This window comes from Erythranthe guttata, chromosome 14, assembly GCF_056151865.1.
Source record: "Erythranthe guttata isolate IM_541 chromosome 14, IM_541, whole genome shotgun sequence".
In the NCBI taxonomy this organism is placed as follows: domain Eukaryota; kingdom Viridiplantae; phylum Streptophyta; class Magnoliopsida; order Lamiales; family Phrymaceae; genus Erythranthe; species Erythranthe guttata.
Genome location: NC_142546.1, coordinates 25,217,759 through 25,245,280, shown reverse-complemented (window position 1 = coordinate 25,245,280; position 27,522 = coordinate 25,217,759). Strand labels below are relative to the sequence as shown.

General features: G+C 35.9%; 7 protein-coding genes across 16 annotated transcripts; 3 read left to right on the top strand and 4 right to left on the bottom strand.

Moving 5' to 3' along the window:
• The first annotated feature begins 2,399 nt into the window (after positions 1-2,399).
• On the top strand, positions 2,400-4,626 carry LOC105959530 (Pentatricopeptide repeat (PPR) superfamily protein). Its single transcript, XM_012983647.2, has one exon. It carries the CDS (start codon positions 2,720-2,722, stop codon positions 4,442-4,444), a length of 1,725 nt encoding a protein of 574 aa, XP_012839101.2. The 5' UTR covers positions 2,400-2,719; the 3' UTR covers positions 4,445-4,626.
• Positions 4,627-4,657: 31 nt separating this feature from the next.
• Positions 4,658-7,227, bottom strand: LOC105959529 (Actin-like ATPase superfamily protein). The gene is made up of 5 exons (XM_012983645.2): positions 6,835-7,227; positions 5,869-6,153; positions 5,504-5,659; positions 5,064-5,416; positions 4,658-4,905 (listed from the first exon to the last, which is right to left on the bottom strand). The coding sequence occupies exons 1-4, from the start codon at positions 7,111-7,113 to the stop codon at positions 5,069-5,071; spliced, it is 1,068 nt and encodes a 355-aa protein (XP_012839099.2). The 5' UTR covers positions 7,114-7,227; the 3' UTR covers positions 4,658-4,905; positions 5,064-5,068.
• Positions 7,228-7,981: 754 nt separating this feature from the next.
• On the top strand, positions 7,982-9,756 carry LOC105959525 (pfkB-like carbohydrate kinase family protein). Its single transcript, XM_012983637.2, has 3 exons — positions 7,982-8,492; positions 8,943-9,275; positions 9,369-9,756. The coding sequence occupies exons 1-3, from the start codon at positions 8,082-8,084 to the stop codon at positions 9,621-9,623; spliced, it is 999 nt and encodes a 332-aa protein (XP_012839091.2). The 5' UTR covers positions 7,982-8,081; the 3' UTR covers positions 9,624-9,756.
• On the bottom strand, positions 9,740-11,159 carry LOC105959528 (B-box zinc finger protein 25). 2 transcript variants are annotated; one of them, XM_012983643.2, is made up of 3 exons: positions 10,977-11,159; positions 10,368-10,676; positions 9,740-10,086 (listed from the first exon to the last, which is right to left on the bottom strand). In XM_012983643.2, exons 1-3 carry the CDS (start codon positions 11,157-11,159, stop codon positions 9,871-9,873), a joined length of 708 nt encoding a protein of 235 aa, XP_012839097.1. In that variant the 3' UTR covers positions 9,740-9,870. The 2 variants fall into 2 exon arrangements, with proteins under 2 accessions (XP_012839097.1, XP_012839098.1); XM_012983644.2 differs by having other exon boundaries at positions 10,368-10,673.
• An 832-nt stretch (positions 11,160-11,991) lies between these two features.
• RBL13 (RHOMBOID-like protein 13) lies at positions 11,992-12,973 on the top strand. Its single transcript, XM_012983642.2, has one exon. It carries the CDS (start codon positions 11,992-11,994, stop codon positions 12,796-12,798), a length of 807 nt encoding a protein of 268 aa, XP_012839096.1. The 3' UTR covers positions 12,799-12,973.
• A 354-nt stretch (positions 12,974-13,327) lies between these two features.
• Positions 13,328-15,849, bottom strand: LOC105959526 (ENHANCED DISEASE RESISTANCE-like protein (DUF1336)). Of its 5 annotated transcripts, none has more exons than XM_012983641.2 (4): positions 15,549-15,837; positions 15,358-15,424; positions 14,715-14,841; positions 13,328-14,472 (listed from the first exon to the last, which is right to left on the bottom strand). In XM_012983641.2, exon 4 carries the CDS (start codon positions 14,449-14,451, stop codon positions 13,528-13,530), a length of 924 nt encoding a protein of 307 aa, XP_012839095.1. In that variant the 5' UTR covers positions 14,452-14,472; positions 14,715-14,841; positions 15,358-15,424; positions 15,549-15,837; the 3' UTR covers positions 13,328-13,527. The 5 variants fall into 5 exon arrangements, with proteins under 5 accessions (XP_012839095.1, XP_012839093.1, XP_012839092.1 ...); XM_012983639.2 differs by having other exon boundaries at positions 14,715-14,911; positions 15,549-15,752; XM_012983638.2 differs by lacking the exon at positions 14,715-14,841 and having other exon boundaries at positions 15,549-15,849.
• Positions 15,850-16,900: 1,051 nt separating this feature from the next.
• Positions 16,901-26,588, bottom strand: LOC105959522 (flowering time control protein FPA). 5 transcript variants are annotated; one of them, XR_016029549.1, is made up of 8 exons: positions 26,076-26,588; positions 24,752-24,997; positions 24,388-24,519; positions 23,645-24,099; positions 23,047-23,464; positions 22,466-22,941; positions 18,168-18,467; positions 16,901-17,166 (listed from the first exon to the last, which is right to left on the bottom strand). XR_016029549.1 is itself a non-coding variant. In XM_088813209.1 (7 exons), the coding sequence occupies exons 1-6, from the start codon at positions 26,382-26,384 to the stop codon at positions 22,483-22,485; spliced, it is 2,019 nt and encodes a 672-aa protein (XP_088669335.1). In that variant the 5' UTR covers positions 26,385-26,588; the 3' UTR covers positions 20,501-20,820; positions 22,466-22,482. The 5 variants fall into 5 exon arrangements, 3 of the variants coding, with proteins under 3 accessions (XP_088669335.1, XP_088669334.1, XP_088669336.1); XR_016029550.1 differs by having other exon boundaries at positions 18,180-18,467; XM_088813209.1 differs by lacking the exons at positions 16,901-17,166; positions 18,168-18,467 and adding an exon at positions 20,501-20,820.
• Positions 26,589-27,522: the final 934 nt, after the last annotated feature.

Below are 27,522 nucleotides of genomic sequence, written 5' to 3'. Positions count from 1 at the left end.
TCTGTAAAAACATTTTTGGACGACCTATTTTTAATACATTCCATGTTATACTCATGATCGTTTATTTACACACAAAAATACGAACTTTTTTCGTTAAAATATACCGAATTTGATTTTATAAAAAATATAACACATGAATACATATCAATAAATTTCGAAAACAAAACAATCTTGAATAATTATTAGTTATATTGCAAAAAGAATTCATCGAGAAAATGTCAAAAAAAAAAAAAAAAAAAAAAAAAGATTAGCTGGCAAGTAGAAGACACGTGTCAGTTCAAAAAGGGGGTTTCCCAATGCACAGGATATGACTTGATGATTTTGGAATCTAATCGGGCGGAGTGGGAGCATTAGATTCCAAAGATTTTTTTTTATTTAATGTTAATTAATTAAGTAATAATTAATTAATTAATTAATTAATTAGTCAGACGTGGTATCTCATGCCAACCTAACCACACCTGTCAGGCTGTAATATGTATATATAATTGATTGTAAAGATTTCTTTTATTTATTTTATTTTTTTATAAAATGCTTTTTTTATTGGTGATTTGATTTCATGGACCTAATATGGTGAAGCTAAAATGCATAAACGGATCCAATTTGGTTTGGGCGTGATGACAATTGGCCCAATCTCATCGGATCCGGGTACAGACCCGAACCATTTTCAAATATGTATTTATGAATTTGACTAGAAGCCTAATCATCACTTAATAATCTAATTTATTAAAGGCTGATGTAATAATATAAAATAAAAATATTAAAAGTTATGATATAATAGAAAGGGTATGAAAGAGTCATTATCAAATCATAATTAATTAAAATAAAAAAAATAGATTAAATTTATCAAAGAGTTTGACTTCATGACAAAGAGAGAAAAAATTACAGAAGACAAAATAATCGAATAAAGCCAGATTTAATTAGGTAAAACTTACATTATTGCAACTTGGATTAATTTGTAATTATGTTGACGTGGCGTGTTATTAGACACCAAGACAAAATTGGTTGATCATATGAAAGTGATTAGTACAATGTTGAAGCTTTGCAATCTAAGACCATAGAAAAGGTTTAAACGTAGTTTTCATTTTCAAACTGCAAAATTGAAGTGTGGAAAGACTAACCAAAAATTGACATAAGTGTCGTAACGGAGTTGTCTAGCTAAATAACTAAGTTCTGAAATGTTAAATATAGTTTCAATTTTATTAATACTATTTCGACTTTTGACATGTTTTTGACTTTAGCTAACTAACTAAGTTCTGAAATGTTAAATATAGTTTCAATTTTACTAATATTATTTCGACTTTTAACACGTTTTTGACTGATCATTTGTAATCTTGTTTTGGCAATATTGGAAGTATGGAAAGTGTAGTGATTTAAATTATCTTTTTAATTCAATTTATATTCATTTACTTGACATAAAAATAAAGCCAAGTATTATATTGTTGTGTGAGTGTGGTGATAGATGCATGCATTTTGATTGATATTGGAATCTGAGAGATTCAGATTAGACAGATCTATGGTAATTAAATTGTCCCAAACTTCCATGCATATAATATTTTACTACATGTCCAATGAATGATAATCTCATTATATTTTCTGATAAAAAAAAAAAAAAAAAAAAAAAGATAAAATGATTATATTGATGTAAAGAAAGAAAAAATAAAATGATTATAGTTTTGACTTTAAAGATAATTTTGACCTTTTTCGAGTTTAAATTTGGCAAAACTCTAAATAATGAATTTATAGTTTCTTGAATTAACTTTCTAATCTAACTTGAATTATCAAAATTGGATGTCGAATAAGAAAGATATGCATGAATCATTGAACATTGCCTACAATTTTGATATTTTGAATTATATAAAATTCAAAATGAATTCATTCATTTTTATAAGAAGACAAATCCCAACATATATATAATCCTCGTTATATATATATTATTCCAAGGAAGGTGAGTATTGACTTAATCACATTGTGCATCACCAATAACAAGATTCATCATGTGAGGTGAATCTCCACTAATATTCCACAAATAAGATTTGATTCCACAGTTTTAACATTAATTTTATGACATTTATCAGACAAACTATATATATATTTTGTTAGACAAGTAAGGGACATTTCAGATTTGAGAATGAGTCAAATGTTTTGAATCTGTTGATTAAGTGATCTGCTTGTCTTAATTAAACCAACATATTCACAACTATCTTCAATAATAGAGTTATTGTGACGTCATTCGAGATTGGGCCCTTTAATTTTATTTATTTATTTAATTCGGGCCATAGGGCCATTCATAATTTAATTGGGCTAATTTCAGCAATTTTTTTTGATGGGTTTGAGCCCATTTTGGGAATAGGCCCATTTATAATATAAATATTATTTATCAAAAAAAAAAAAACATAGAAATGTTGAATTTTCCTGAATACGATCATATTTCTTTTCGATTTTCGAACATGGTCTTTTATTCTAATTCCGAAATTCTGATTTTTTTCCCAATTTCTGAAGGCTTCTGATTTCTCTCGGGTGTGCGCAGATTACATTTGCAGTTTCAGCTCTGCAGTTTAACATAACGGGATGGCTTTTTCTTGACGCCCTTTACATGTTCGACGATTTGCCTCAACCAAATAAATTATACTTATATTTCTGTGTACCCGCTGCCTGCTCTTCAATTCTACGTTCAACTTTGTAATGCATTGAGGATTCTCTCGGGCATTCCATTATCGTAATGTTACGACGCCTTTCGCTTTCGGATGTTGTTTACAGAACTCGAAAATTCTCAAGAAATGTGTCTTCGCTACCATTCACAAAGTACCATCCACCACTAACTCATGCTGTTCATCTTGACTGTCTCAACAAGTGCAGCAAAATGGAAGATTGCCTATTTCTTACATCGAATCCAGCTTTACTCGTCGACCCCTGTCTTCGACGTGGTAGCATTTCGAGTCCAACTTCACCACTTTCAGGCCGTAGATTTTGCAGTTCAGAAGCTTTCGTATCGGAGGAAATATCCGATAGTGATTATACGGATAAGGTCTACAAAACAGTGATGGATTACTCCAATCCTGAGTATCAAATGGAGGAGGCTCTTGATAAGCTCGACTTTAAATTGACAACATCTATGGTTGTTGAAATTTTAGAAAGGCTCCGTTTCGAGGAAAAAATAGCTTTCAGGTTCTTCAATTGGGCGGGCCACCATGAACATTACAGTCACGAGCCTGATTCGTACAACAAGATGATCGACACTCTTTCTAGTACCAAGTACAAGGTGAAGCAGTTTCGTATAATATGCGATCTTCTTGATTACATGAAAAGGAGCAAAAAAAGTTCAGTCCCTATCGAAGTACTGCTGACAATTTTGAGAAAGTACACAGAGAAGCACTTGACGCATCTCCAAAAGTTTGCGAAGAAGAAGAAGATTAGGGTCAAGACACAACCCGAGATAAACGCGTTTAACCTACTAATGGATGCTATGTGCAAGTGTTGTCTTGTTAAGGATGCTGAAGACATGTTCAAGAGGGTGAAAACAAAGGTGAAGCCAAATGCCGACACGTATAACATATTGTTTTTCGGATGGTGTAGAGTGAGAAACCCTAGTAGGGCTATGAGTGTGCTCGAAGATATGATCAACATGGGCCATACACCCGAAAGTTTCACATACAACACTGCCATTGATACATTTTGCAGAGCTGGAATGTTGAGTGATGCTGCTAAGCTTTTGGAGTTCATGAAAAAAAACGGCACGACTATGTCTTCTCCCACTGCAAAGACTTACGCTATTATGATGACTGCACTTGTTCAAAACGATAGACTCGAAGAATGCTTTGGAATCTTGAAAGATATGATTGATAGTGGATGCCTTCCGGATGTTTCTACGTACAAAGAACTAATCGAAGGAATGTGTTTGAGCGGAAAAATCGAGGCGGCTTATAAGTTTCTGGAAGAGATGGGAAGAACAGGGTACCCACCGGATATCGTGACTTACAATTGCTTTCTCAAGGTTCTTTGTGATAACAAGAATAGAGACGAAGCGCTTGCGCTTTTCAAGAAAATGGTGGAGGTGAACTGTGTGCCGAGTGTGCAAACGTATAATATCTTGATTGTGATGTTTTTCGCGATTGGTGATAGTGAAGGTGCGTTCGAAACTTGGAGTGAGATGGAGAGAAGGGGCTGTGCTCGCGATACTGAGACGTATTGTGTGATGATTGAGGGGCTGTTTGGATGCGGTGATAGTAGGAAAGATGCTGTTTTGCTTTTGGAGGAAGTTATAAACAGAGGGATGAAATTGCCGTATAAGAAATTCGACACCTTTTTGATGAGGCTGTCTGAGATTGGCGATTTACGAGCTATTCAGAGACTATCGGAGCATATGAGGAAGCTGTACAATCCTGCTATGGCTCGTCGGTATGCTTTGAGTCAGAAGCGTAAAAGTATGAGCTTGAGAGATAGGTGAGCTGGGTAGTTTCTTCATGTACACTACTTATAAACATTTAATTTTGCCAGCTAAATTTGAAACTTTTGAGGGATGGTATCAAGATAAAGTTACACTGAATGGTTTCTTCATTATGTTTTGAAGTTTTCGAGTAACTGTTTGTTATTCGGGCAGAAATAAATATAGATAACGATATTACGCAATGCGTGTATAATCAATCATAAATCCCAAACATAAGATAATCACATATTACATTACCACGAACAATCTAATCGTATCTAATTCAATCAACCTTACAGATCCCGAACGAGGCCAGAATTCACTAATTAATAAATCAGTAGCTGATAATATTATCAACACAATAATCATGCTTAAAAAATGGACAATACACTTCATCCAATAGATATTACATGAAGAAAAAAAATCCTAATACACAGCAAGCTTCATTCTCCAACACTTCCGAATAAACCTCCCTGGTTGACCTGCAATGCCAAAAATAATAAGATCACATCAGTAATTCCCAAGTCACGATTTATAATTTCAGTTATTTTCAAGCCAGCAATTGAGGACCCGACATTTTTTTTAGCCATTCGACTTTAAATGAGTTACCAATCTTGCAATATATAAATTTAGAAAATACCTTTTTCAACCCATTTTAATTTCGTCAACATTCATTGCAGAATGTTCCTTGCCTCTCCATACAGCCAATACTTCATCAGTTCTAAACCGTTGTGTAAATGTGGAATCTTCGAGTGGAGTTGAAATCCCATGAGCATAAGCAAGGAGCCCTGTATAAGCAATCATCGCCCCATTATCAACACAGTACCGATCGTCCGTTGCAAATAAGTTACCACCCCTCTCAGAGCACATTATACGCATCATCTCCTGTAATCGCTCGTTGCATCCAACACCACCGACAATTAGCACATCCTTCGTGTCACAATGTGCCATTGCTCGCTCTGTAATCTCCACAAGCATTGCAAACAGAGTTTCCTACAGTTTTTCATCGTACACATAGATTCTGTCAATTTTCAGCTTCTTGATATATTAAAAACAAACAAAATAATTCCAAAATATTACCTGCAGAGAGTAACACAAGTCTGCAGGGGTACATTCGTTATTTTTTAGTTTCTCTTCAGCAGTAGTTTCGATGTAGCTCAATATCCCACTAAAAGAAACATCCATTCCTTTCACAGCATAGGGAAGGTCTATAAACTTTTCTCCTTTCTTGGCAAGCTGCCAAAAGGTCAAATAAATCACGTCTCAATCACAAGTAACTACTTTTGTCGTCAAAGGTGGCCAAAACTAAAAACAAAATTCTAATTCATGGAGAAAAAAAATGCAAAAAGGAGCTCTAATCTCAATTGTAACATGAATGTTATATGCATCTTACAGTTATTCATAAGCCATATGAAGAAACTTTTTAGTTGTCTTTACGAATGTACCTGTTCGATATTATATCCAGGGCTGGGATTATTAGAGAGCATGAGAACCCGAGCAAATCTGTCCAAGCAATTTCCAACAGCAATATCTATCGTCTCACCGAAAATACGGTACCTGCCCTCGCTGTATGCAATAACTTGAGTATTCCCACCACTAACATACAGCACAACAGGATCATCAGCCCCAGTTACTATTCTTCCCATTTCAATATGTGCTACACAGTGATTAACAGCAACAATTGGCTTCTTCCAAAGTTGTGATAGGATTCGAATCACTATAGCCGATACCTGTCATATAACCCCTGAGTATACACTTCCATTCTTAAAAAAATGTTGCTTTAAAGAAACAATCTAATCCCTTGGGGAACATTTTAAAAGAAGAATGTGCGACATATCAATGTTTGACAAGATTGTGTACCACAAGTTACACCTCAATGATGGAAATTTCTAATAACTACGAAGATGTTGGACCCCATTTATTGGTGCATCGTAACATACCATAAGAATAAAAAGTTCTGAAACTCTGCAAGTTCCAAACACTTGTCGGATAATCCCATACTGTTTCTATAGTTAGCTACCACATACAACGGTTTGGGGAAAAAAAGAACTGTCGAAAACGAAAAAAGAAGGATCCACCACTTTGAAGTTTGTATTTAATCATTTAATGCCCTGGTTCTTGTAAACATTAAATTCAACAAAAATAGTACAGAAAATGTGTTAATTGGTTAAATCTCCTACTTAAGTCTTCAAAAGGTTCGAATTTTATTTGAGCATTGCTGGAAGGAAAATATGTTCGTAAGAAACCACATAAAGCACCAGTACAACCTACTGAATTTGTTAACAGCGCAAAGTACAACCCCACAAATAACAGTAAAAAAAAAATACAACAAAATTAGCTAATTGAAAGAAACGAACTTCAATTAAAGTGAAAATCAGTTAAATAGCAGCGGAAAAGCACAAGTAGGGTACCTGGAGTGGGGCGCCCATGCCTGGGCCTTTGGTGTAGCAGAGGCAGTCAACTTCGGCCGGCGTAATCTTGGCCTCCTCCAGCGCCGATTTGACGAGCGGCAGCACATGCTCAAGGTGGTGTTGGGCGGTTTCTCTGGGGAGAAAGCCTTGCCCCGGCGGAGTGATGTAGGTGTGACGTGGATTTGACAGAATGCTCCCGTCTAATGTCACGACTCCGACGCCGATTTTGTTGGCGGAACCCTCGAACCCTAACGCTATCATTCTTTTCTTCTCCGCCATTATCGTCTGAGTGTGTGTAAGTGTGTGTGTGCAGGCGGGGTTTTAGGGCTTTTGAGAAAATTTAAGGTGTATGGTTTGTTTGGTAACACTTACTTGAATATTACTTAAGTCTTTAAATATTAGTATAAATATAAAAATTAATTTAATACTTTTTTTGATAATTAAAAATTAATTATAATATTAAAAATATGGCGAAAGTAATGAATTAAAGCCCAATACGTGTGGGCTATTTCACAAATGTAGCCTTGGACCAATTTTATCAAGTCCAACTGTATAATTTAATTTGATTGGTCAATTAATAAAAAGAAAAAGCAATTTACCATTATTACGATTTACGTGTATCTCAAAATTCATGTTATTTCATATTTGGATAACAAATTACGAATTTAATATTATCCACATTATAATTTGATTTTAGCAATTTGTAGAAGCAAAAATCCAAACAAACAAATCCTCATATCCATGATTATCCGTATCTTAATACCTACATATTTAAAACTATTTTTTTTTAAATAAAAAATCTTAAATTAAATGCATTAAACGAATTAAATAAATAAATTATCTTTTCTGGATAAGCTATAATAATCACCATAATCAATAGTAATTTGTAACTAATAATAATTCTTTTCCCACTATAATACTACATAGTAAATCCATTAAACGAATCAACTAAATAAATTATCCTTTTTGGATAAACTCTAATAATTAATTCTTTTCCCACTATAATTATACGTATTAATCACCTCACAATAAAATAAAAAATTAATAAAAATACGTTAAACGAATTAATTAAATAAATTATCCTTGCTGGATAAGCTATTCAAATAGTACTTCTTCTCCGACTATAATTCTAAGTAGCGCCCAACTCTGCTCCTATATAAACCCCCTTCTGCCTTCTTCTATCCTCCAACTTTCAACACACACATATACATACACATATACGTATATACTTTCGAATTACGATAACAATGGCGGCTACCAACAACAGCGGTTCCAGTAACGGTCTGATCGTCAGCTTCGGCGAGATGCTGATCGATTTCGTGCCCACGGTTTCCGGCGTGTCTCTGGCGGAGGCGCCCGGATTTATCAAGGCTCCAGGCGGCGCGCCGGCCAATGTTGCCATAGCGGTGACGAGGTTGGGCGGAAACGCCGCCTTCGTCGGCAAGCTCGGCGACGACGAGTTCGGCCAGATGCTCGCCGGAATCCTGAGGGAGAATGGCGTTTCAGCCGAGGGCGTGAATTTCGACAAGGATGCGAGGACGGCTCTGGCGTTCGTCACCCTACGCGCCGACGGAGAGCGTGAGTTCATGTTCTACAGGAATCCTAGTGCTGATATGCTGCTCACCCCCGACGAGTTGAATCTCGATCTCATCAGATCTGTAAGTATTCACTTCATCAAATCTACACACACACACACACACACACACTTTATTTCTCCTACGTGAATTTATATGAATTTTGTACTGTGTTTTAGGCTGATATAATTTCTAGGTGTCAGACTCAATGTTTGATTTGATTTTATTTTTTTTAATTTTTTCTGTTAAAAAATGTTTTCGGCAAATCTTTTGGATTACAACGTGAATCACGCCGCAAATCACGCACATTAACGGTTTGGATTGCGTTGACTGAAATTACTCTGGTCAATGTATTTAAAAAAAAAAATTGTTGTGTTTATAGTGCATTAGTTTCCTATTACAGAGATATGAATTTATCCACTTCATTTTTTTCTGCAAACTTTTAATTTATTTAATTTCATTAATACGATAAATAGCTTAATAGTAATTTCCGTTCCTCTCTAATTTTTGGATTGATTTGTGATTTGAATATAGGCAAAAGTGTTCCATTATGGATCAATAAGCTTGATAGTGGAGCCATGTAGATCAGCCCATCTGAAAGCAATGGAGGTGGCAAAAGCCGCCGGAGCACTCCTCTCGTATGACCCAAACCTCCGCCTGCCGCTCTGGTCCTCCGCCGAGGAAGCTCGTAAACAGATTTTGAGCATATGGAATCAGGCTGAGGTCATCAAAGTCAGCGACGAAGAACTCCAATTCCTCACCCAAAACGACAATATCGACGATGAATCCGCAATGTCTCTGTGGCACGACAATCTGAAGCTCCTCCTAGTTACCCTTGGGGACAAGGGTTGCAGATACTACACCAAGGTATGCTTTTAACCATGGTTAATCATTTTTTAATTTTATTTATTTATTAATATTTGCATATATTTATTCAATTTATTTTTGATACATAAATAGAACTTCCGTGGAGCTGTGGATGCGTACCGTGTGAAGACAGTGGATACAACTGGAGCTGGAGATTCTTTCGTTGGAGCACTCCTGTATAAGATTGTCGATGACCAAGCGATAATCGAGGATGAATCGAGATTGAAGGAAGTGCTTAAATATGCATGTGCCTGTGGAGCTATCACCACTACTAAGAAGGGTGCAATCCCAGCTCTTCCTACTCCGTCTCAAGTCCTCACCGTTCTCAATGGGACTGCGACCGAGTAAACGCGCGCGCCGTTCTTAGTATAGCTTTCCTTAGTTTCTTTAGGTTAAATTTACACTGTTTTTTCAATTTTCTTTAGGTTTTTAGAATTTTACTTTTTTTGCAGAGTTAATGAAAATTTCTTTGGAGTTCTAATCATGAAATAGCATTACAGCATTGCTTGTTTCTTAAATACATGGAAACATTTTCTATTTACAAATTACAAATTACAATGCATGTTCTTGTTGCCATCAATCATCAAAGATTATTTCAACCAAGATTAGGAACTGTGAAATGCTCTTCATCATTATCTAGGGTTTCATCAATTCTAGGCCTTTTGTGGGCAGTGTACAATTTGGTAGCCTTGTTTAAGTCTAAGTTGCTTGGCTGAAGAGACACTGATAGTTGAGGTACTTCCGTTGACTCGTGACCGATGAGATTAGCGTCTGTCAAACACTCGAGCTCACTAAATTCAAGATGCTCCTTCTGCACAAGTGAAACACAGCTCAAAATTAATAGACGAGACTAACAATCGGGAGAAACTATGAGTATTTCTCGGTTACCAAATTACAGATCTTTTATGCAATTTACATTGAATTGTGGACATCAAAAGGGATGGTTCTCTAATCTCCTACATTTCTAAGCAATTTACTTGTTACTTGCAAGCACTGAGAGAGAGAGAAAAAAAAAAAAAAAAAAAAAAAAAGAAAGAAAGAAACTAGTACTATGTTTTATAATTCAGTGAAGAAAAACCAAAACTTTCTTACCTTGTCAGGGGATTCGTTATCTGAAAACTGTAGAAACTCGTCGACAGCCCATGAAGGTGAAGAAGCACCCGAAGCAATCTGTGGCTCGATTTTCAAATAAGTAAGTGTTGAATTTGATTTCGGAGGCTTTGGCTCAATTTGGACTCTCGAACTTTCGTCATTACAACTAGAGCTCAAAGCAACTCGTATTCCAGTAGCTAAGTAACGCTGGTGTTTTGCGGTAAGGCTATTGGCTGAATGAATGAGCTTATCACAGTCCTTGCAAAACAGTGCTCTGTCCTCCACGCAGAAAACAAAAGCCACTTTCTTCTACACACAGATGAACGAACAACAACAAGAAACACTTACATAAACTACAAAACCATAAACGAAACAATATCAGAAATGTAAGCGCGGTTCTTTTATCGAACGATTTAATTCTAATGCCGCTTCCTAATCATCAACAAAGTCAATAATCCTCAAAATAGAACAACGGAAGTACAGATCTTTACTTTGACATAAGAAACAATTCATACAAAATCAACACAAATAAATAAAAAACAATCCTCGCAAATTCGAATACAATTCAACATGAAAATCAACTTAAAAGCTATTATATTTCACACATACTTGGCATATATCACAAGGAGGAAGCTTATCGGAAAGACATTCTAGAAGCAGCCTTTGGTGTTTGCGAGCAAGCTTGTTCGCTCCGTGCACTTGTACATCGCACTCGGCGCACAATGCGGCCTCGCCGGCGCAGCAAACCACGGTTGCGGCGGCGTTCTCACACACATCACAGAGTATCTGCATCTTACGGTGAGAAAGATCAAAACTTTTCACTGCTCCTCTTTCAATTTCTCACACATACCCTAGAAAATTAGGTATTCCCATTTTCCTTTTTTTTTCCTTTTTCTTTTTATCGAATAAATATCTGATCGAAGATCCTTCGACGAGAATTTGGAGTTGAAAGCGACAAAAACATGTTCTTTGTTGAAAAATTAGGTCAAGACGATAAGGATTCGTATTTGCACACATCAATTTTGGGGGCAAAAATCGCCATGTTCTTTACTGGTGCCCGTCAATTTTATTTATTTTTAAATGTTCCCAAAAATAATTATTTTTTTGGAAGTGGTCCCCACAATTCTATTTATTTTTAAATGAGGGACAAGTTCATTAAGCTGTGCCGATTGCCGACACTGTTTTTCCGAAATAGATCATAATATCCAAATCCAAACCTACGATTACATCCGGCCGGCGGGCGAAACCGTACTCCTCCACTACCCTTACCGTTAATTCTGTCAGCGCCACCGTCAAAGTGGAGTGGACAGCTTTTCCTTTTGAATCAGTAAGTTCTTCTCTAGAATCGAACTCTTAAATTACGGAAATCGGACGGTTAATTCTTTGTTTTCTGAGGAAACAAATCCGAGTTTTATGTTAAGCGATCATGGTTCTTTACTAGATTTGACATCAGATATAGCGATGGCAGATTGTTGCGATTTCTAGAAGTAGGTTTCTTCACAATCAATTCATCAAACAGTTGGTCGGCAGACGGCACTAGTAGCAATTTTGAGTTATATATCCATCAAAAGCTGTAAAGCTTTCATCTTTGGAAAGTTTCCGTGTCCAATTCAATCGGGGCGCAATGGGGAAACCGTTATTTTACGAGATTTGGGAAAAGCCAGCCACGAGCTGTATAATCGGAATATGCAGTTTAATTTGGTTCTATATTCAGAAGAATGGCATTGGGTATTCCCACGTGGGATTGAGCTACGATACCGCAAAGGAGGGCCATCATTGGAGGATAATCACATCCGCTTTCTCGCACATTAGCATCCTTCATCTCGTTTTTAATATGAGTGCGCTTTGGAGCTTAGGTGTTATTGAGCAGTTAGGGCACATAGGTCTCGGAGTGGAATATTATCTTCAATACACGCTGTTGTTGGTCGTTTTGTCGGGTTTGCTAGTTCTTGGAATGTACCATTTATTGATCCAAAAGTTCAAAATCGAGTACTTCCAGAGAGTGACAGCTGTCGGTTACTCTTGCGTTGTGTTCGGGTGGATGACTATATTGTCCACGAAGCAACCCTCTTCTAAATTGGAGCTGTTTGGGTTTCTCTCACTTCCAATCAGTTTTGCCCCGTTTGAATCTCTCATATTTACGTCTATAATTGTGCCGCAAGCGAGTTTTCTTGGCCATTTATCGGGGATAATTGTTGGTTATTCTATTGCGTGGGGGTTGATACACGGGATGACTAATTACTGGGCTGTGTCTATGTTTGGATGGATTGTGCTTGTGTTTGTTTTCAGTTTGAAGAAATCTGGTGCGTATGATTTCGACTTTCTCGAGATTGAATCTGTGGCGGATCTTTCTTTGCCGTCTGTCCGTTTTGTTGGTTCGGGAAATGGGAGAACCCTGCAGATGAGTGCATCTCCTGATCTTCTTGTGTAGGCTAAGTGGATTTTTTTAGGAAATATGTTGACCCATTTTATGTATTTTGTGTTGATGATAATCATTGGATAAATGGCTAACACTTGGTTCTGATAGTGATCTTTTTTTACTTTTGATACATGAAGCAGTTTGTTGATGAACACTTTCTAAATGAAAATTGATTAGATTACACCTACATGATTGAGCTTCTGTTATCTCTTATTAAGTTATATTCTTGCTCTGATTTATTTTTTGAACCATACTAGAGCTCTCCTTTTGTATTTCGACATTTTTCTTTTCTACATCATCGTGTTGTCGAAGAAAGATTCAAAAATAGTGTGAGATTTGTTTGATAAGCAATCTAGTGAAGTTCGAACGAATATTAATCGAGCTCGAGTGTGTTAAACATCAATAGATATATATTTTTTTAATACAAATAATTATTCACATTTGAGGTTTAATTGACACAAAGATTTCGAAGCTTATGTGATTAATCTGAAATAAAAAAATCCATAGACTACAGACAGAAAGAAAAAAAGAACAAAAAGAGAAGGGTGAACAACCAAATTTGATGGTAACGACCATAATCGAGATCCGGATATAACAAGATACAGACTGATTTCGAGCACTGACATTTCAGGACACTCGAGAACAGCAAATAATGGAGAAGATTTACAAATGTAATAAATAACCCAACACAGATCAAGAACTGTGCAGATTTTGTTGAATGTTTAAAGAGTAATTAAATACCTATGGCTTGTTAGCTCCATTGGCACTTGATGCACTTGAGTTGGGATCACTTTCTTGAGGCCCTGTATGAATAAGTTGTGAAATCCCCTGCCCAATCGATTTCCAGAATCTATTCGGCAAAGACGACTGTAAATTTCCTGCGCTCCCTTCAGAGCGCAATTCAACTTGCCTGGCTGAAGCAGCATCAAGCTCAGAGAATCTCACAGCTCCCAAGATTCTTTCCGGCAGCTCTGACTCAGTTTGACCCTCGATAACAAAAGCCAAGTCAACAGTAAGCGTTGTTAAGTACCCAAACGCCAGATGGACAATCGCATTTGCAACGACCGAAGACCCAATATCTATATCAACTTCCATAAAGTTCTCTCCTGTACAGTACTTGCAGTTGAGTGCACGCCCTATAATGCAGATAGCTTGTTCGCCGACTGCTTTTCTTACAATCCAAGGGCCTTTCACAATGTTAGCAATCAGTTTCAATCTTGAATTCTTGAAGGCATCGTCTCCCTTTAAGAATTGGCTCATCAAAGAATCTTCCTTGATAGGTTCGGTGGCAACGAAATATGCAACGGCACTGTAGTTGTCTTTACTCGGGACTTGTAAATTGAAAGCCCAAACAAAAGGCTTATGACCACCGTCTGCGGATTCATTTTCGAGTGCTCGCCTAACACGGTTTTTAGGGTTATTTAAGAGTTCTGAGACCTTCGTTGGTCCTTTAATCCAGTCAAAACCTAGTGGCTTCAGAAGATAATTGCCACCTGGGATCTTTGCTTTTGTCTTTAGATACTCTGGTCCTCTTACCAAGAAACCATCTCCAGGTGGAGAAGCCCAACCCTTTTGGCAATGATTTGGCTCAAGAAACGGAACGACTCCTTCTGATTTTACTCTCTCAATCCATTCATACTCCTGGTTTTGCTCGAGATTTGCCATACTAAAAATCAAATCACCTGTCTGAATATATATATATATATATATATGGAGCCATCATGAATGCAGATAACTATGAAAACAATTGAGCAAATGTGCGATTTAAGCAAATAGAAAGAAAACATTAACCGAAATCCATGAAGATCCGAAACGATAGGAAGAACGAAAACTAGAAAGAACACATGTCAACTGAAATGCATGGAAACAACCAGAAAAAGTTCCCAGTAGCTTTTGTAATGTATATTTGAGCTGAGCATGGAAACTACCTACGTCCCATCTTTCGATTCCAATTGAGGGATGCATCTACAAGATTTTCTATCAGTTACACAGAATCTTCATATGGTCTAATGCATGTGTGTGATGTATACGTTGATATACTCTTCTCGAACAACACTTCACTCCTCGAAAAAGGAAAAATCAACAATGAAGCAACTTCGGCGTAGACAGAATCAACTTTCAAAAACTGTTTCAAAAATTTGTCAACGCAAGAAACATTAAAGGGGAAGAGAAGTACATGCCACGTCGAACGTCAAAATCTACAACCTCAGCTTGCACTTTAACCACACGGGAATATAATAAAAGTCCCATACAGCAAGAAGATAAACAAGAGTCTTCAATCACAAAAAATGTAGAATTTTCCCTAAAATCCTTTCGAACTTTTGGAACAATGTGTCCAAAGATCATCACATTTAGCTTCTAATGAAGAAAATTAAACAATAGTTACAGTCATGCTCTTACCCAAATATTTAGAAAAAGACAAGCCCAACAATCACTCAAACACTAAATAAAAGGAATTGGGTTAATTACTAAGGACTCTCGATCATGTTTATAACATTCCCCACAAAATCAAACACAAGCAAATTTCACAGTCAGGTCAAAAATTGCATCCCTTCATCAATTTTTTCTTACCTAATGAACACAGCAGCGGCTAACTCTAGATATTGCACAACAAGCAAAGGTGTGATCGAGAGAAACTCTGCAATTAAAAAAAATAAAAATAAAAAATTACTCCACAAAAAGATCAAGCAAAAAAATTGAAAATTACAACAATCAAGGAACAGTTCGATATTAACGAAGAATAACAAAATAAGAAAACGAACCAGGTGTTAAGGAACGAACAGAGAAAGAACGTCGAGGAAGCTGGGTTTGGGGATTAGGGCTTTAATTAATGAATTATTTTACTGAATAGCCTATAATTATATACAGAAAAATCGATCGAAAAGGGGGAAAATTCTTGAGGAAGCTGATGAAAATTAATTTGAGGGAAATTCTTTGCTTTTCTTTTTTCCTTTGTAATCTGCAACAGTGCAGCTGTTGCCTGTTGTTTTTGTCACGCAAAGGAGGAGGACACCACACAAAGTCAAAAGTCAAACCTTGGAGCCCATTTGTGTTCCCGGATTTAATTTTACAAAAAGTGTTTTAATAAGTTGATTATAATATCACAGGGTAAATTATTAAGGCTACCCCTCAAGTAACGTCAAATAGCAAAAAAATATCTCATGTTTGGATAATTACAATCACCACTCAATTATGAATTTTACACATTGATAAATTTAGAGGAATTTTTCTAGATTATGTGAAATATTCTCCTGCTTGTACCCATTTTATATCATTCGATAAAATGATACTAAGATGTGTCTATTGCCTTGTAAATATCAGATTGTGGTGAATGATAAACTATATATTTGCAGAAAACGAGTACAAAATAGAGAACATTACACGAAATCTAGAAAATTATGTTAGATTTGACACCATAAGGGTAAAAAGTGTAAGAAGATTTATAGTTGAGGGCGATAGTTGTAATTACCCAAACATGAGGGGCTTTTTCATTATTTGACTTTATCTCAGGGGTGTGGCAGTAATTTACCTTAATATCACAAGAATAATAATTTAACTTTGGGTAAATTACAAACACCCCCCTGAGGTATGGTGAAATTACAAAAAAAACCCTCTTGTTTGGAAAATTACATCTACCCCCCTCAACTATGATTTTTTCTTACCTTTATGGTGCCAAATTCAACATAGTCATCTAGATTCCGTGAAATGTGCTCTAGTTTGTACTCTTTGCGTAAAAATACAGTTTCCGATGCACCACAAACTGATATATACAAGCTAAAAATCACATATTATGGTCATCTTGCTTCATAATGTAGAGTTTGAATGGGATAAAACGGGTACAAAAGTGATAATATTCCATATAATCTCGAAGATTTCACTAAATTTGATGAGTTGAGGGGGGTGGTTGTAATTATCCAAACAAGAGGGGTGTTTTTGTAATTTGGTCATACCTCAGGGGGGGTGTTTGTAATTTACCCTTTAACTTTTTAGTGACAAATGCTAATCTCATCCAAAGCTCTGTATGGAAATTACAATTAGAAAAATCAAATTTTAATAAATATTTAGAATTTACATATCAGGCCTGCATTAAAAAAAAAAAAGAAAAAAAAAAAAAAAAAAAAGAAGTTCAATCCATATTATTACACAATTAAACATGATTTATCTTAACCTAGAGAGATAAAATTCCAGAGAATTGAAGAAATACATTTGTTCTAGTGCAAATCATAATACTAAAGAACAAAAAAAGGTGGCAAATAATTTCCCAGATTCTGTTCTTGCTGCATCGAGGATTTTGACTGCCGGCCGGTGATGCTGCAACTGCATAAAATGCCGTCTTCATTTCTGAATATCTTCTTCCTTCAATGCATATCATTCAAAGCTCTGATCCAGATAAAGAAACCTCAGTTAGCGAGTGACTCGGTAAATCAGCCACAACATGTCAATATAATGATCCACAAAAGAAGCGTAACACTCAGCATTTGAGAGAGAGAATTAACTTAACTGCATTCTTGCTGCCTAAAACTTAATATCTATTTGCATAAATGAAAAGGAGGAAGCTTATTATGTCGCTACTTCTATTGGCTCCTTATTTGACATATTGAATAATGCCTCTATACTAAAATCGAGGAAGTAAAACTTTGTTTCATTTAAGAGTAACAGGGCATCGAATCCCATTCAAAATCAAAAGCACAAAAAGGAAAGGTCGAACAAGATACATGCAAGTTCACACAGAAAATAAATAAGGGAATATTGACAGACAGATATATTCTGCCTTTATGACCGTCAGCTACGAATTAAATTACGAATTCCAACGTAACAACACTCTTTATGCATGTGAAAGAAATATGCATGATAATGTATATAAAATTTGGAACTGGTGTAAAAGACTTCTTCTCGCAATGAACAGAAAACCATCTCTATTTCGAGTACACAATAGCAACATACTTTGAGCATCCTATCATATGGTGATACACATCTATGACTATATCCATGTTACTTTGTATATTACAGCCCAAAACGATTTGAATACTCCAACACAACACCCCCCCCCCCCCCCCCCCCCCAATCCACATGTCTACATTTGCAAAAACTGCAAGGTCATCACAAATTTACAAATGTAAAATAAAAAGATGCCAAAGAAAAAGGTGATTCTTAATCTTAAGACAGTTGGACACGACAGCGGAAGCTAAGATATCAATTAATGAGAATAAATGCATGTTTGTTGAACGCGGATGCAAATATTATTTAATTGCAAATTAAGTATAACTGGGAGGTTTAGTGAAATCGCTTAAAGACATAAAAAGTATTTAATGCTCTAGTCAATGAATTAAAAGTCAAGAACTAAAAGGAAAAGTAACCACGTGTTCACATTAAGATTTTACCTTTTAGCATACCTTACTGCTTTAGCTATGGCGCCAAGGACTTATTGCAACTGTACCTTCTTTTTTACCCGCTAAAAGTGTTCCTTTCCATGTTCGCAGAATGTGTCCTTGCCCCAAATTTTCTCTATGTTGAAACCCCCAAGAAATGTAGCTCTTGGTCCAAACACTGATGTTAAACACCGGAAACATGAACATACTCAAGTAGAACCTTAGACCAATCCCATTCGCATAATCTTCTTCTTGTAACAAGGCTGTATATCGTATTTGAGGGAGTCTGCTTGAGTAGATAATCACCGCAAACTGCAAGAAAAGATTTTGTCATTAGATTGAAATTTACATGCGTAAGACATTAAAAATTTCTAGAGGAAGTTTCTTCAACCTCCTACAGTTCTTTAAAAAGTGTTATAAAGAACATCGCAATTGCTATAATTTTCTTATAATATTCTTTTGAACATGTCGAAAGTGTTGTTAATATGAATGATTGTCTCGAACACTTAATTGACATTTATACATTTACAAGAAGATGTTCATCATTGTGCTTAGTTTCAATGGATGACGAATATATTTTAACGTTTCTAGGCATAGCAACACAGCTACAAGGCACAACTATATTGAAATCTCAAAAAGGACCAACAAAGAGAGAAACCTTATGTGGACACAATGACTGCGGTAAACACCTTCATAAAGTCTAACTTGCTAATACATAAAAGACCAATTAATAAGGATGTCCTGTGGCGTGAAAGTTTCTAATTTCTCTTACTTTAGCTACGTTATAGATCATCTCCCCAATAATGTAACATCGTACAAAAGAGCATTGATAGAATTAAGTACAAGGTTGAGATTATCGAGCATTATACCTACGATTCAACCATATAAATGACAAATTACCAAAAAGAGGCAAATTTTGTGTAAATCTATAATTTTGTAATTGGTCTAAGACCTCTTGAGAAAATGTGCTTTTCAAACCTTCTTCGACTAAGTGGACATTGTTTTGCAAAAGTTGATGTATTTCATCATTCGGAAGAACATTATCGCGGAAGAGTTTTTTTATTTTCTTTTACTCCGTTCTGACTAAACTTCCTAGTAATTTCACATGATGAAAAATAGCATTGATAGAATTACAAGGTAGCGATTACCATGCATAATTATCAATCAATCACCCATATAAATGATAAATTACCAAAAATATGTTAATTCTTACGTGTATCTAAGTGTGCTAAAAAATGCATCATACGGGGGGGTTTTGCTTATAGTTATAATGCCAGGGTCTTTTAGCAATTCGATATGTATGAGAACACTCTCAAGAAAATATGTTTTTTTGACAAATTTCACGACTACGTGTAATGCGGACCACTATTAAGACTTGATTAGTACTATTAAGCATAAGCTTTAGAATGCGGATAAAGACATTTTATCCAAGAAATGCTCATTTTATGAATAATTTTTCATTCGTTTTATGAATGGTGTTCCAGAAAAGATTTTCATATTCGAAGTAATGTTTGTTTATGTTTTAAGGAAGACGTGTTTTCCTGTAGCAGTCAAGTTTGCCAAGCTTGCTTAGAAGTAACGGGATAAAGGTATTATTACGAGGGAAGAATTTAAAACGGAGTAATAAATATGTCTAAAAGTGGTGCGGGGATTTTGATTTCGTATTGAGAGATGAAAAAAAAAATCATTTCCAAGACATTTCGTCTCTACAATCACGTTATGACTCCCTCCAATTACGCATTTTTGCCATTTTGGGAAAATTTAAGAGTTGGCGATAGCGATTTCCATGCGACAAATATTTGTAACCGAAACTTGAGCTTGAACTATTACGAACTAGCATGAAAACATACACTTAGAGACATTTTTTCCATATTATGTAGCTTTCATAATTCTTGTATGTTACATGAGGTAATACAAGTCACTATTCCCACCAAAGAGGGGAGAGGAGGGGAAGAGAAAAGTATACACCAATGTTTACTTTCCAAAGCTTCTTGTTATCTCAAATCAAAAGAAGTTGTCTTTACTTCCTTCCTATTTTCCTCCCACATTTTATATCAAGCAAGAGTAGATTCTTTTGCAATCAAGTCAACTTAAAACTTTTGCTCTTTTTAAATGTTCCATTGTAAATTATTTAACTCTTAGTGAAAATTATAGATAAATGAATTTGAAGATAGCAAGAGAATTGCAATACTAATGAATAATTGTGTTCTTCAATCAAATTACGCTTCTAACATGATATGTGCAAATAATTGGATAATTATTGGTCTATTAAAATGATTTGTGCTTCCTGAGCACTTATCACTCTACACGAATTTCCATCAAGATTTGCTCGACTAAATGAGGAATTTTCAAAACATTCTTCCAACTAATCATTTAATCCTTATACCGCAATTGGTGATTCGGTTATATTGCTAAAACAAATAAGATACCAACCCAATGAAAAAAATGAAAAAATGATAATTGTCTATTATGTTAATCATAAATTATTAAGCTAAAAAATAGCTCTTCTTAGATAAAATGTCAATCTCAATACTCATTAACCACGATCTCCACAACATTCACTTCATTGATTGTCGCTCTTTCACTTCATCGCCTTCCTTTCACTTCATTGAAAGGTTCTTCTCCAGCTGCATATATAAAGGACATGACGAATTCGAGAGCTTCACTGTCATAATACCATTGAAACGTTTCTCTATATAACTCCATAAATAATAAGAAACCTAATGTAGAATCTATAAAGCTCATGGATTTAGTTTCCTTTGTTAGATACGAACATTTAGGAAATTTTATGTGTTCCCCTTTGTTTTTCAAGAAGAGTCCTTTTAAGTTAATATTTGGAAAAGTTTATATTTGGAAGAGTTGTTAATAAAAGGAAAAAAGGAAAAACGAAAAAGAATCACATATTCTTCATAGTATTTACCCTTCTCTGTGACCTAAGCTCTCCTAGACAATACGGCATGGTATTGTTAGTAGTTTGTCGCGCATCGCCAATTTGTCGAAGTCTTACACTATTGACTTACGTTGAACGACATCATCCCCTTTTTGAGTTGGCTTTTGAAGATTAGGTGCACACGACGAACCCATATAACATAGTTTTAGAGTAGAGAATTGTACGTGATGGGTTTGGAGCTCGACATTTGTATGACACGCTACGCATGATGCATTTGTCCCACATCGCCAGTTCGTTGGGCTATCGGAATGTTAACACGCGGAACGGACACCCTTGAGTTAACTTAGTAGAGGAGCAACTCAATCCAAGGGGTGATAGACTTTGGTGTGTTACCGCAAAGATTTTTTTCATGAGAGTTTGTTTTGCCAACATCATTGATGATTTTTTAGCAAGTCGGAGCCCGGAGGAATTTTTCACCAAAGTTCTTGTTTTGATGACCTAACAATTTAGAGGTGGTTGGAAGAAAGAATAGAAATTTCTCAAAAGTTGCAATTTCTCTTATATTTACTATACATGTTCCCGAACATGTTAGGGTGAGGCTAGTTGAGGCTGGTGTTGAAAGCTACCTATCTAAGCAATAGAATGCACGAGTGTTATCATATCCTAGCACGGGAACCCTATCCAACATTAAGTTCAAAATGTTTGGCTATACTGCATTTATGAATGTACACTCTTAAATGCATGTATACTCTAAACGAGGAAACAAAGTTGATCCTAAGAATCTGAAAGTGCATCATTCTTGGGTATTTTTTCACATGGAAAGATGTATAAATGTTATTCTCCAATATTAGAGAAATTCTATAACTCCATGGATGTTTCCTTCCTTGGAGAACATTCAACACTGTACATTCTGCAGATCCTAGTGAGTTACGTGTCTATACTAGGAGAGACAAGACTCGAGAAAGAAAAGATCAACAGTTTGTTTCCAAACTCAGATGACATTTCACGAGGTAACACTAGCTTTGAATCTACATCTACCGACGTGTTAAATGAGACATTGAGAATCATCATAACACAAGAGATGAAGTACACCCATCCTCGTGAACGGAATCATACCTTCAGACTTTATAGATCTCAGAAATATTACACCCTCTCTCTCTTCCAAGCAATATAACCGCACAATTAGGTGCATTGACTACACGCACTAAAGTATTTCAGACAGTTTTCAAGACATATAAAATTTGAAACATAAATTACCTTACATCCACTTCCTATTGTACCATTCAATTTTAGCAAGAAAAAAGCATCATAAAAAGAGGAAGCAATACCAAACATCAACTCATGTGCATCATGCATTCATAACTTAAAGGAGGTAAAAAAAAAAGAAAAAAAGAAGCCATAACTCAGAATGTGTAGTTACCTGATGAGAATATACTTTCATTTGCCCGACGTACCCTGCCCAGGTTGATGATTATCAGGTAGCTGGTTTCTTTGACCGAGGATATAAGCTGCCAATGACAAAGTTGCAAAGTACCGCTTTCGGTTTTCATCATCAATTTCGGTGCCATTCTGAATCTCCCCATTTGGATCAGTATGGAGCTGCTGACTCCGATTTTCCGATTCCAGTCTAGGTAGCTGCATATATGGCATTGGCTTGGGTACAGAACTACCACAAACCTGACCCCACAAATTGCCCTGAGAACTCCCATGTTCATACTTAATCTCTGGTGCTACATTTCGCGATCCACTTGGTTCAGAGTTGCCAAATTGTTGCACTATATGACGATTATGGTCTAGAGTATGTTCATGTTTCCAATGTGTGATGTCTATGTTTGGACCAGGAAACACATTTCTTGGGGGGGCCCACTTAGAGGAAATCAGCGGCAAGGACGCCTTCTGCAAACAAGAAACATATTAGCAAGTAGAAAAGAAGTTAAAGAGTTGCAGAAAGTTGAGGCGTCAAAGCAAAATAAGGTTTGGATGAACTAATGTGGGTCGAACAGATTGCACTTGTTGTCCACAGCTGTTCACTGTACTAGGAGGTACTTTTGAAACCTCGGGCTGAACCTTTTCCTTTGTGCATGGCTCTCGATTCTGAGTTGGTGGGGGATTCATGGATGTGCTAGTAGATGCAACTACAGAAAACTTTAGGAGTACTCCATAAAGGCATTCTGGTCCAGAAACTTTAAGAACTTTACTCAGAAACTTAGGAGGCACCAAAAATATGGGGGTGTATTCATCAATTCTGATGATTCCAGCGCGGTCTTTGCAAACCAGATAGCTCATGAACTCCATGTACGCAGCAAAATCACTTTCACTATCAGGCAAGAAGCAAACTGTGCTAAACCCAATAGCTTTTTCATAAAGTGTGCTTAGCAAGTCCAATTCAATTCGCTCAGAGCAATCGATCACCTCAGGCCTGCAAAAAAATAAGATGTGCTATTAAATTGAGAGCAACCAATTCTCATCAACCAAAAATGTTTCCTCTTTGAAAGAATTATGCATATAAAATCAAGACTGATGCAGCAAAAATCATCCTTTAGGTCCAAATAACACTAACTTTAGAAGAAGAAAATATTAGGAAAAAAAAAGGCTTTACATATGAACATCAATTCCTTCTCCTATAGGAACACATCGAGCGAGACAAATAGGTATTCCACCCTTCGCAATGGTGCCCCTCCACATGGAACTACTCCCGGATTGGAGCTTTCCAAGTCCACTAGTTGGGACACTTGTTAGAGAAACAGTTGCTCCACCACTACTTCCCAAATTAAGGACATCCTTTTCACCCAATCCACCTTTATTTTCTGCTCTTTCAAGAGACGGATCAGTATCAATTTTTGATCTTTTAGAGTCTCTTTGAAGTTGGCTATTGTCCAAGCCAGGAGGTGCAGGTTTAAAGGTAGTATGAGGACATAAAAATGATGGTCTTATATAGGCACCAGAACCACTAAGTCCTAGGAATGGTGGGCAGCCTCGTAAAGCTGGTGGGTTGAGACCTTGAAAGTCCATCTGAACTGCAGCTCGTTTCGGCGGCACTGTATCAAGGAATTGCTGCAACAGAAAACAAGGAGGCGTTAAAAATGATTATGCTGGCAATTAAAGGAATAAGAAGACATTTACTGTATACTACAGCCAAATAACACGGACAATTCGTTCATATTAACTGGCTACTCGAAATATTTTAAATGAAATAATCAAAAGAACCATAATGATCTGCTATATACAACTGCTGGAAAGAAATGGGAACTAATTATAATTAGTCAAATTCATTATCAATATTCAGACTATTTTTTGTGAAATTCTCATAGTTAAGGTATACAAATTAAAATCGGTAATTACATTTTGTCTCTTGGTTCCTGCTAGAGTAGGCTGAGGATAACTTTTCGAGGAATCTTTTGCCATCCATCTATACTCAGAAGTCGCGGTGATCGTACTAGAAAACTGGACTTGGTTTGCATCTGGACCCTGCTCCTGTAAGACAACAAAATGTTCAACAACATGCAGATAGGCAGGGACCAAATAAAACAACATCCTATGCCTTCAGAAGCGTAGTCAACTGAAATAACAAGTCACCAAAAGTTACAGGTATCAATCACTAAGGTATCACTAAGATAGTCACCAAAAGTGAACTGAGATAGTTACGAGAATTAATCATCGACACCCTTCAGAATCACTAAGATAGTCTCCGGAAATATCAACTTACTCCTCTCCAGAAATCGACACGAATTTGATCACCGCCAATCCGTTTGCCATTCATACATGTCAGTGCCTGAGTAGCATCCTCCAATCTAACGAAATCAATGTATGCAGTGTTGCTGTCTCTGAGGAAACTAACTTTTTTGATTGAACCGAATTTGAGGAACTCTCTCTGCAAGTCTTCCTTGGTAACAGAACGGCTGATTAAAGCCACCAGCAAACTACTACATGGTTTAGCCTGCGGGAAAGTTTGCTACAATAGCAAAAGGAGTATATTAGTACTGAAAAGGAACAAAAAATGATGATATTAAAATGATACATATGGGAAAGAAACGCTGACAACCCTAAAAAACTCTAATGGTATTTGTTTAATTATTTATTTTTAATAATTTTTCTCTACTAATTTTTAATAATTATCAGTCTCCTATTTTTCATCAATATATCTCAAATCTTAAAAGATAAAGATAGAAATTTCTAAATCTATATATTTGGATTATAAATCTTAATATGTAATGTTATATAAAATATGAATAATACTACATTATTAAATTTAACTATGTTCGTGTACTTCCTCAAAAAAAAAATGTTCGTGTACTATATTTTCTTATTATGTATTAAATTGATATTTATTTTTTACTCTTGAAATAATTTTCCGTGCATCGCACGGGAAAAAATATGCTAGTTATAATAAATAAACGAAACCCGATCTAGCTTGAGCTCGGGCTCAGTTTTTGTATTTTTCTATTATTATTTTTTTATTGTTAAATATTATTTATATTATAATAAAAATTTCAAAAAAAATGAACCGATTTTTTTTCTATTATTACTGTAATTTATATTATTATACATGTTATTTAATTTTTTTAATAAAAATTAAAAAATTAAAAAAATTAAAAATAAACGATTAAAAATTTGCTCGAGCTCGAGATTTTATAAGGCCAATTTTATTTTATTTATAAATTATTTAAAAAAAAATCACATATCCAGATAGTGATAAACAATCTACTTCACATACAAATATACAATCACAACAAGTTGACAACAAAATGCAATTAGACATGCAGACACTCAAGCATCGTATTCGAATGGGCCACAGAGTAAATCTCAATTATTTTATATCTATAAACAGTCAAAGTTCTCAAAATACTTCTGATTCTGAATGTTCTACAAAATTCTATATAAACACACCAAATCTAATCGAAACTCTGCATGCTTTAATTTAGTAATCACACAGAGAAACCATAATGAAAACCAATAAATCAAACATACGAATCTGAAAACGGAATCAATGAAGAAAATCGAATATACGAAATCAAGCTAAAGGCACCAACCGGTTTCGCGAACTCGATTTTGAGACGGTTTCCGCGGAGGAGGTGCCCTTGAAGTCCCTGCATCGCAGATCTCGCGCTCTCTATTTCTCTGAAATACACGTACGCGAAGTTGCGGGAGGGGTACAATCTAACCCCGGCGACTTCTCCATGGCTCTCGAACAACGCTTTCAACTCGGAATCTGTGACGTCCGGCATCACGCTGCCGATCCACAGGTTTTTCGACGGATGATTCTCCGACGAATTAGCAACGGAGATGACGCCGTGGCTCTGAGTCGGCTTCGCCGGCGCCGGTTTAGCGTGATGCGCCATATAAAAAAATCTAGAAGGAAGAGAAAGGGACGGAGAGCCCTAGATGGAGGAAAATGGAGAGATAGAGAGAGAGAGAGAACTCTGTATACACGTGTGTACACGTCTAGAGAGAGAAGAAAAGGAGCGGAGAATCCTATATAGAAGACGCCGGAGAGAAAACGAGAATTGTGTGTGTGACTGAGAGTGAGAGTGGACTGAAAGAGAACTGGGTTTTATGTGTGTGGTGAGGGGGTGGGGGTAGGGGGTAGGAGGTAGGGGATGGGGGGTGGTGGGGGTGGGGTAATTATGCAATCTGCTTTTTTGGATTTGTTCAAATCCAATTGGAGCGTGGTGATTAATGTAAAGCTGTAACTGGATTTATCTGAATTAATTGGGGTTTGGTGGGACTTAATTGTATCTGTTGTATATTTTGAAAATTCAATTTTGACCCCAAATTATACGAAAAGTTTAATTTTGACCTCCAAATTATAACTGGATTTATGTATGTTTAATGTTTGTTGCCATTTAAATTTTATTACCAGTAAGTGAGATAATGTAAATTTGAAATCTTGTACATTTTTAAACTTTGGAGGTCAACGTCTATATCTTATCATCCCAATCCGATTGTCTTACCAACTTTTTTAGAAAAAACATAATTTGTTGAATATAATTTGCAATTTTGCAAAAAATGGTAATTTTATTATTTTGATATGAGCAATATTAGGAAAACGTATTATGGATATTAAAATTGAAGATATTACAAAAAAAATCCAATCGATTGTTCGAAAATAATATGCATTGTATTCATTACAAAGAAAAAAACAAAGAATCTATTTTAATTTGACGAACGAATGATGCTAAGATACTATTGTTCAATCTTAGTAGGGGTTGTCTAGGGTCCGAGAGGGTTTGTACTACTCGGACCCAAACGAATAAATCTGGTGCGTTGAAAATATTAAATAAATAATTATAACCGCTGATTTGAAGTACGATCCAAGTATGACTCAGTACGAACCTAGGTATTTATTAATTAAAGTACGAACCCAGTAAAATTAGATCGTACACATATCGTACTTCATCGTACTCCATCGTACTTCATATGAAATTACTATATTAACCTTACATAATTAAACTAGAGAATTAAAAAAATCAATAATAT

Bases quoted from the DNA above. Each gene is read 5' to 3' on its own strand.
- LOC105959530 (XM_012983647.2), top strand. From the start codon at position 2,720: ATGTTACGACGCCTTTCGCTTTCGGATGTTGTTTACAGAACTCGAAAA.
- LOC105959529 (XM_012983645.2), bottom strand. From the start codon at position 7,113: ATGGCGGAGAAGAAAAGAATGATAGCGTTAGGGTTCGAGGGTTCCGCC. The intron at 5,660-5,868 runs GTACATTCGTAA...ACCTTTTGGCAG, and splicing joins CTGGATATAATATCGAACAG to CTTGCCAAGAAAGGAGAAAA. The intron at 5,417-5,503 runs GTAATATTTTGG...GAAAAACTGTAG, and splicing joins ACTTGTGTTACTCTCTGCAG to GAAACTCTGTTTGCAATGCT.
- LOC105959525 (XM_012983637.2), top strand. From the start codon at position 8,082: ATGGCGGCTACCAACAACAGCGGTTCCAGTAACGGTCTGATCGTCAGC. The intron at 8,493-8,942 runs GTAAGTATTCAC...ATTTGAATATAG, and splicing joins ATCTCGATCTCATCAGATCT to GCAAAAGTGTTCCATTATGG. The intron at 9,276-9,368 runs GTATGCTTTTAA...ATACATAAATAG, and splicing joins GTTGCAGATACTACACCAAG to AACTTCCGTGGAGCTGTGGA.
- LOC105959528 (XM_012983643.2), bottom strand. From the start codon at position 11,159: ATGCAGATACTCTGTGATGTGTGTGAGAACGCCGCCGCAACCGTGGTT. The intron at 10,677-10,976 runs GTATGTGTGAAA...ATCTGTGTGTAG, and splicing joins CTCCTTGTGATATATGCCAA to AAGAAAGTGGCTTTTGTTTT. The intron at 10,087-10,367 runs GTAAGAAAGTTT...TCACTTGTGCAG, and splicing joins ATAACGAATCCCCTGACAAG to AAGGAGCATCTTGAATTTAG.
- RBL13 (XM_012983642.2), top strand. From the start codon at position 11,992: ATGGGGAAACCGTTATTTTACGAGATTTGGGAAAAGCCAGCCACGAGC.
- LOC105959526 (XM_012983638.2), bottom strand. From the start codon at position 14,451: ATGGCAAATCTCGAGCAAAACCAGGAGTATGAATGGATTGAGAGAGTA.
- LOC105959522 (XM_088813209.1), bottom strand. From the start codon at position 26,384: ATGGCGCATCACGCTAAACCGGCGCCGGCGAAGCCGACTCAGAGCCAC. The intron at 24,100-24,387 runs GTAATTACCGAT...TTTCTGTTGCAG, and splicing joins CAGGAACCAAGAGACAAAAT to CAATTCCTTGATACAGTGCC. The intron at 23,465-23,644 runs GTAAAGCCTTTT...ATTTTTTTGCAG, and splicing joins GAAGGAATTGATGTTCATAT to GCCTGAGGTGATCGATTGCT.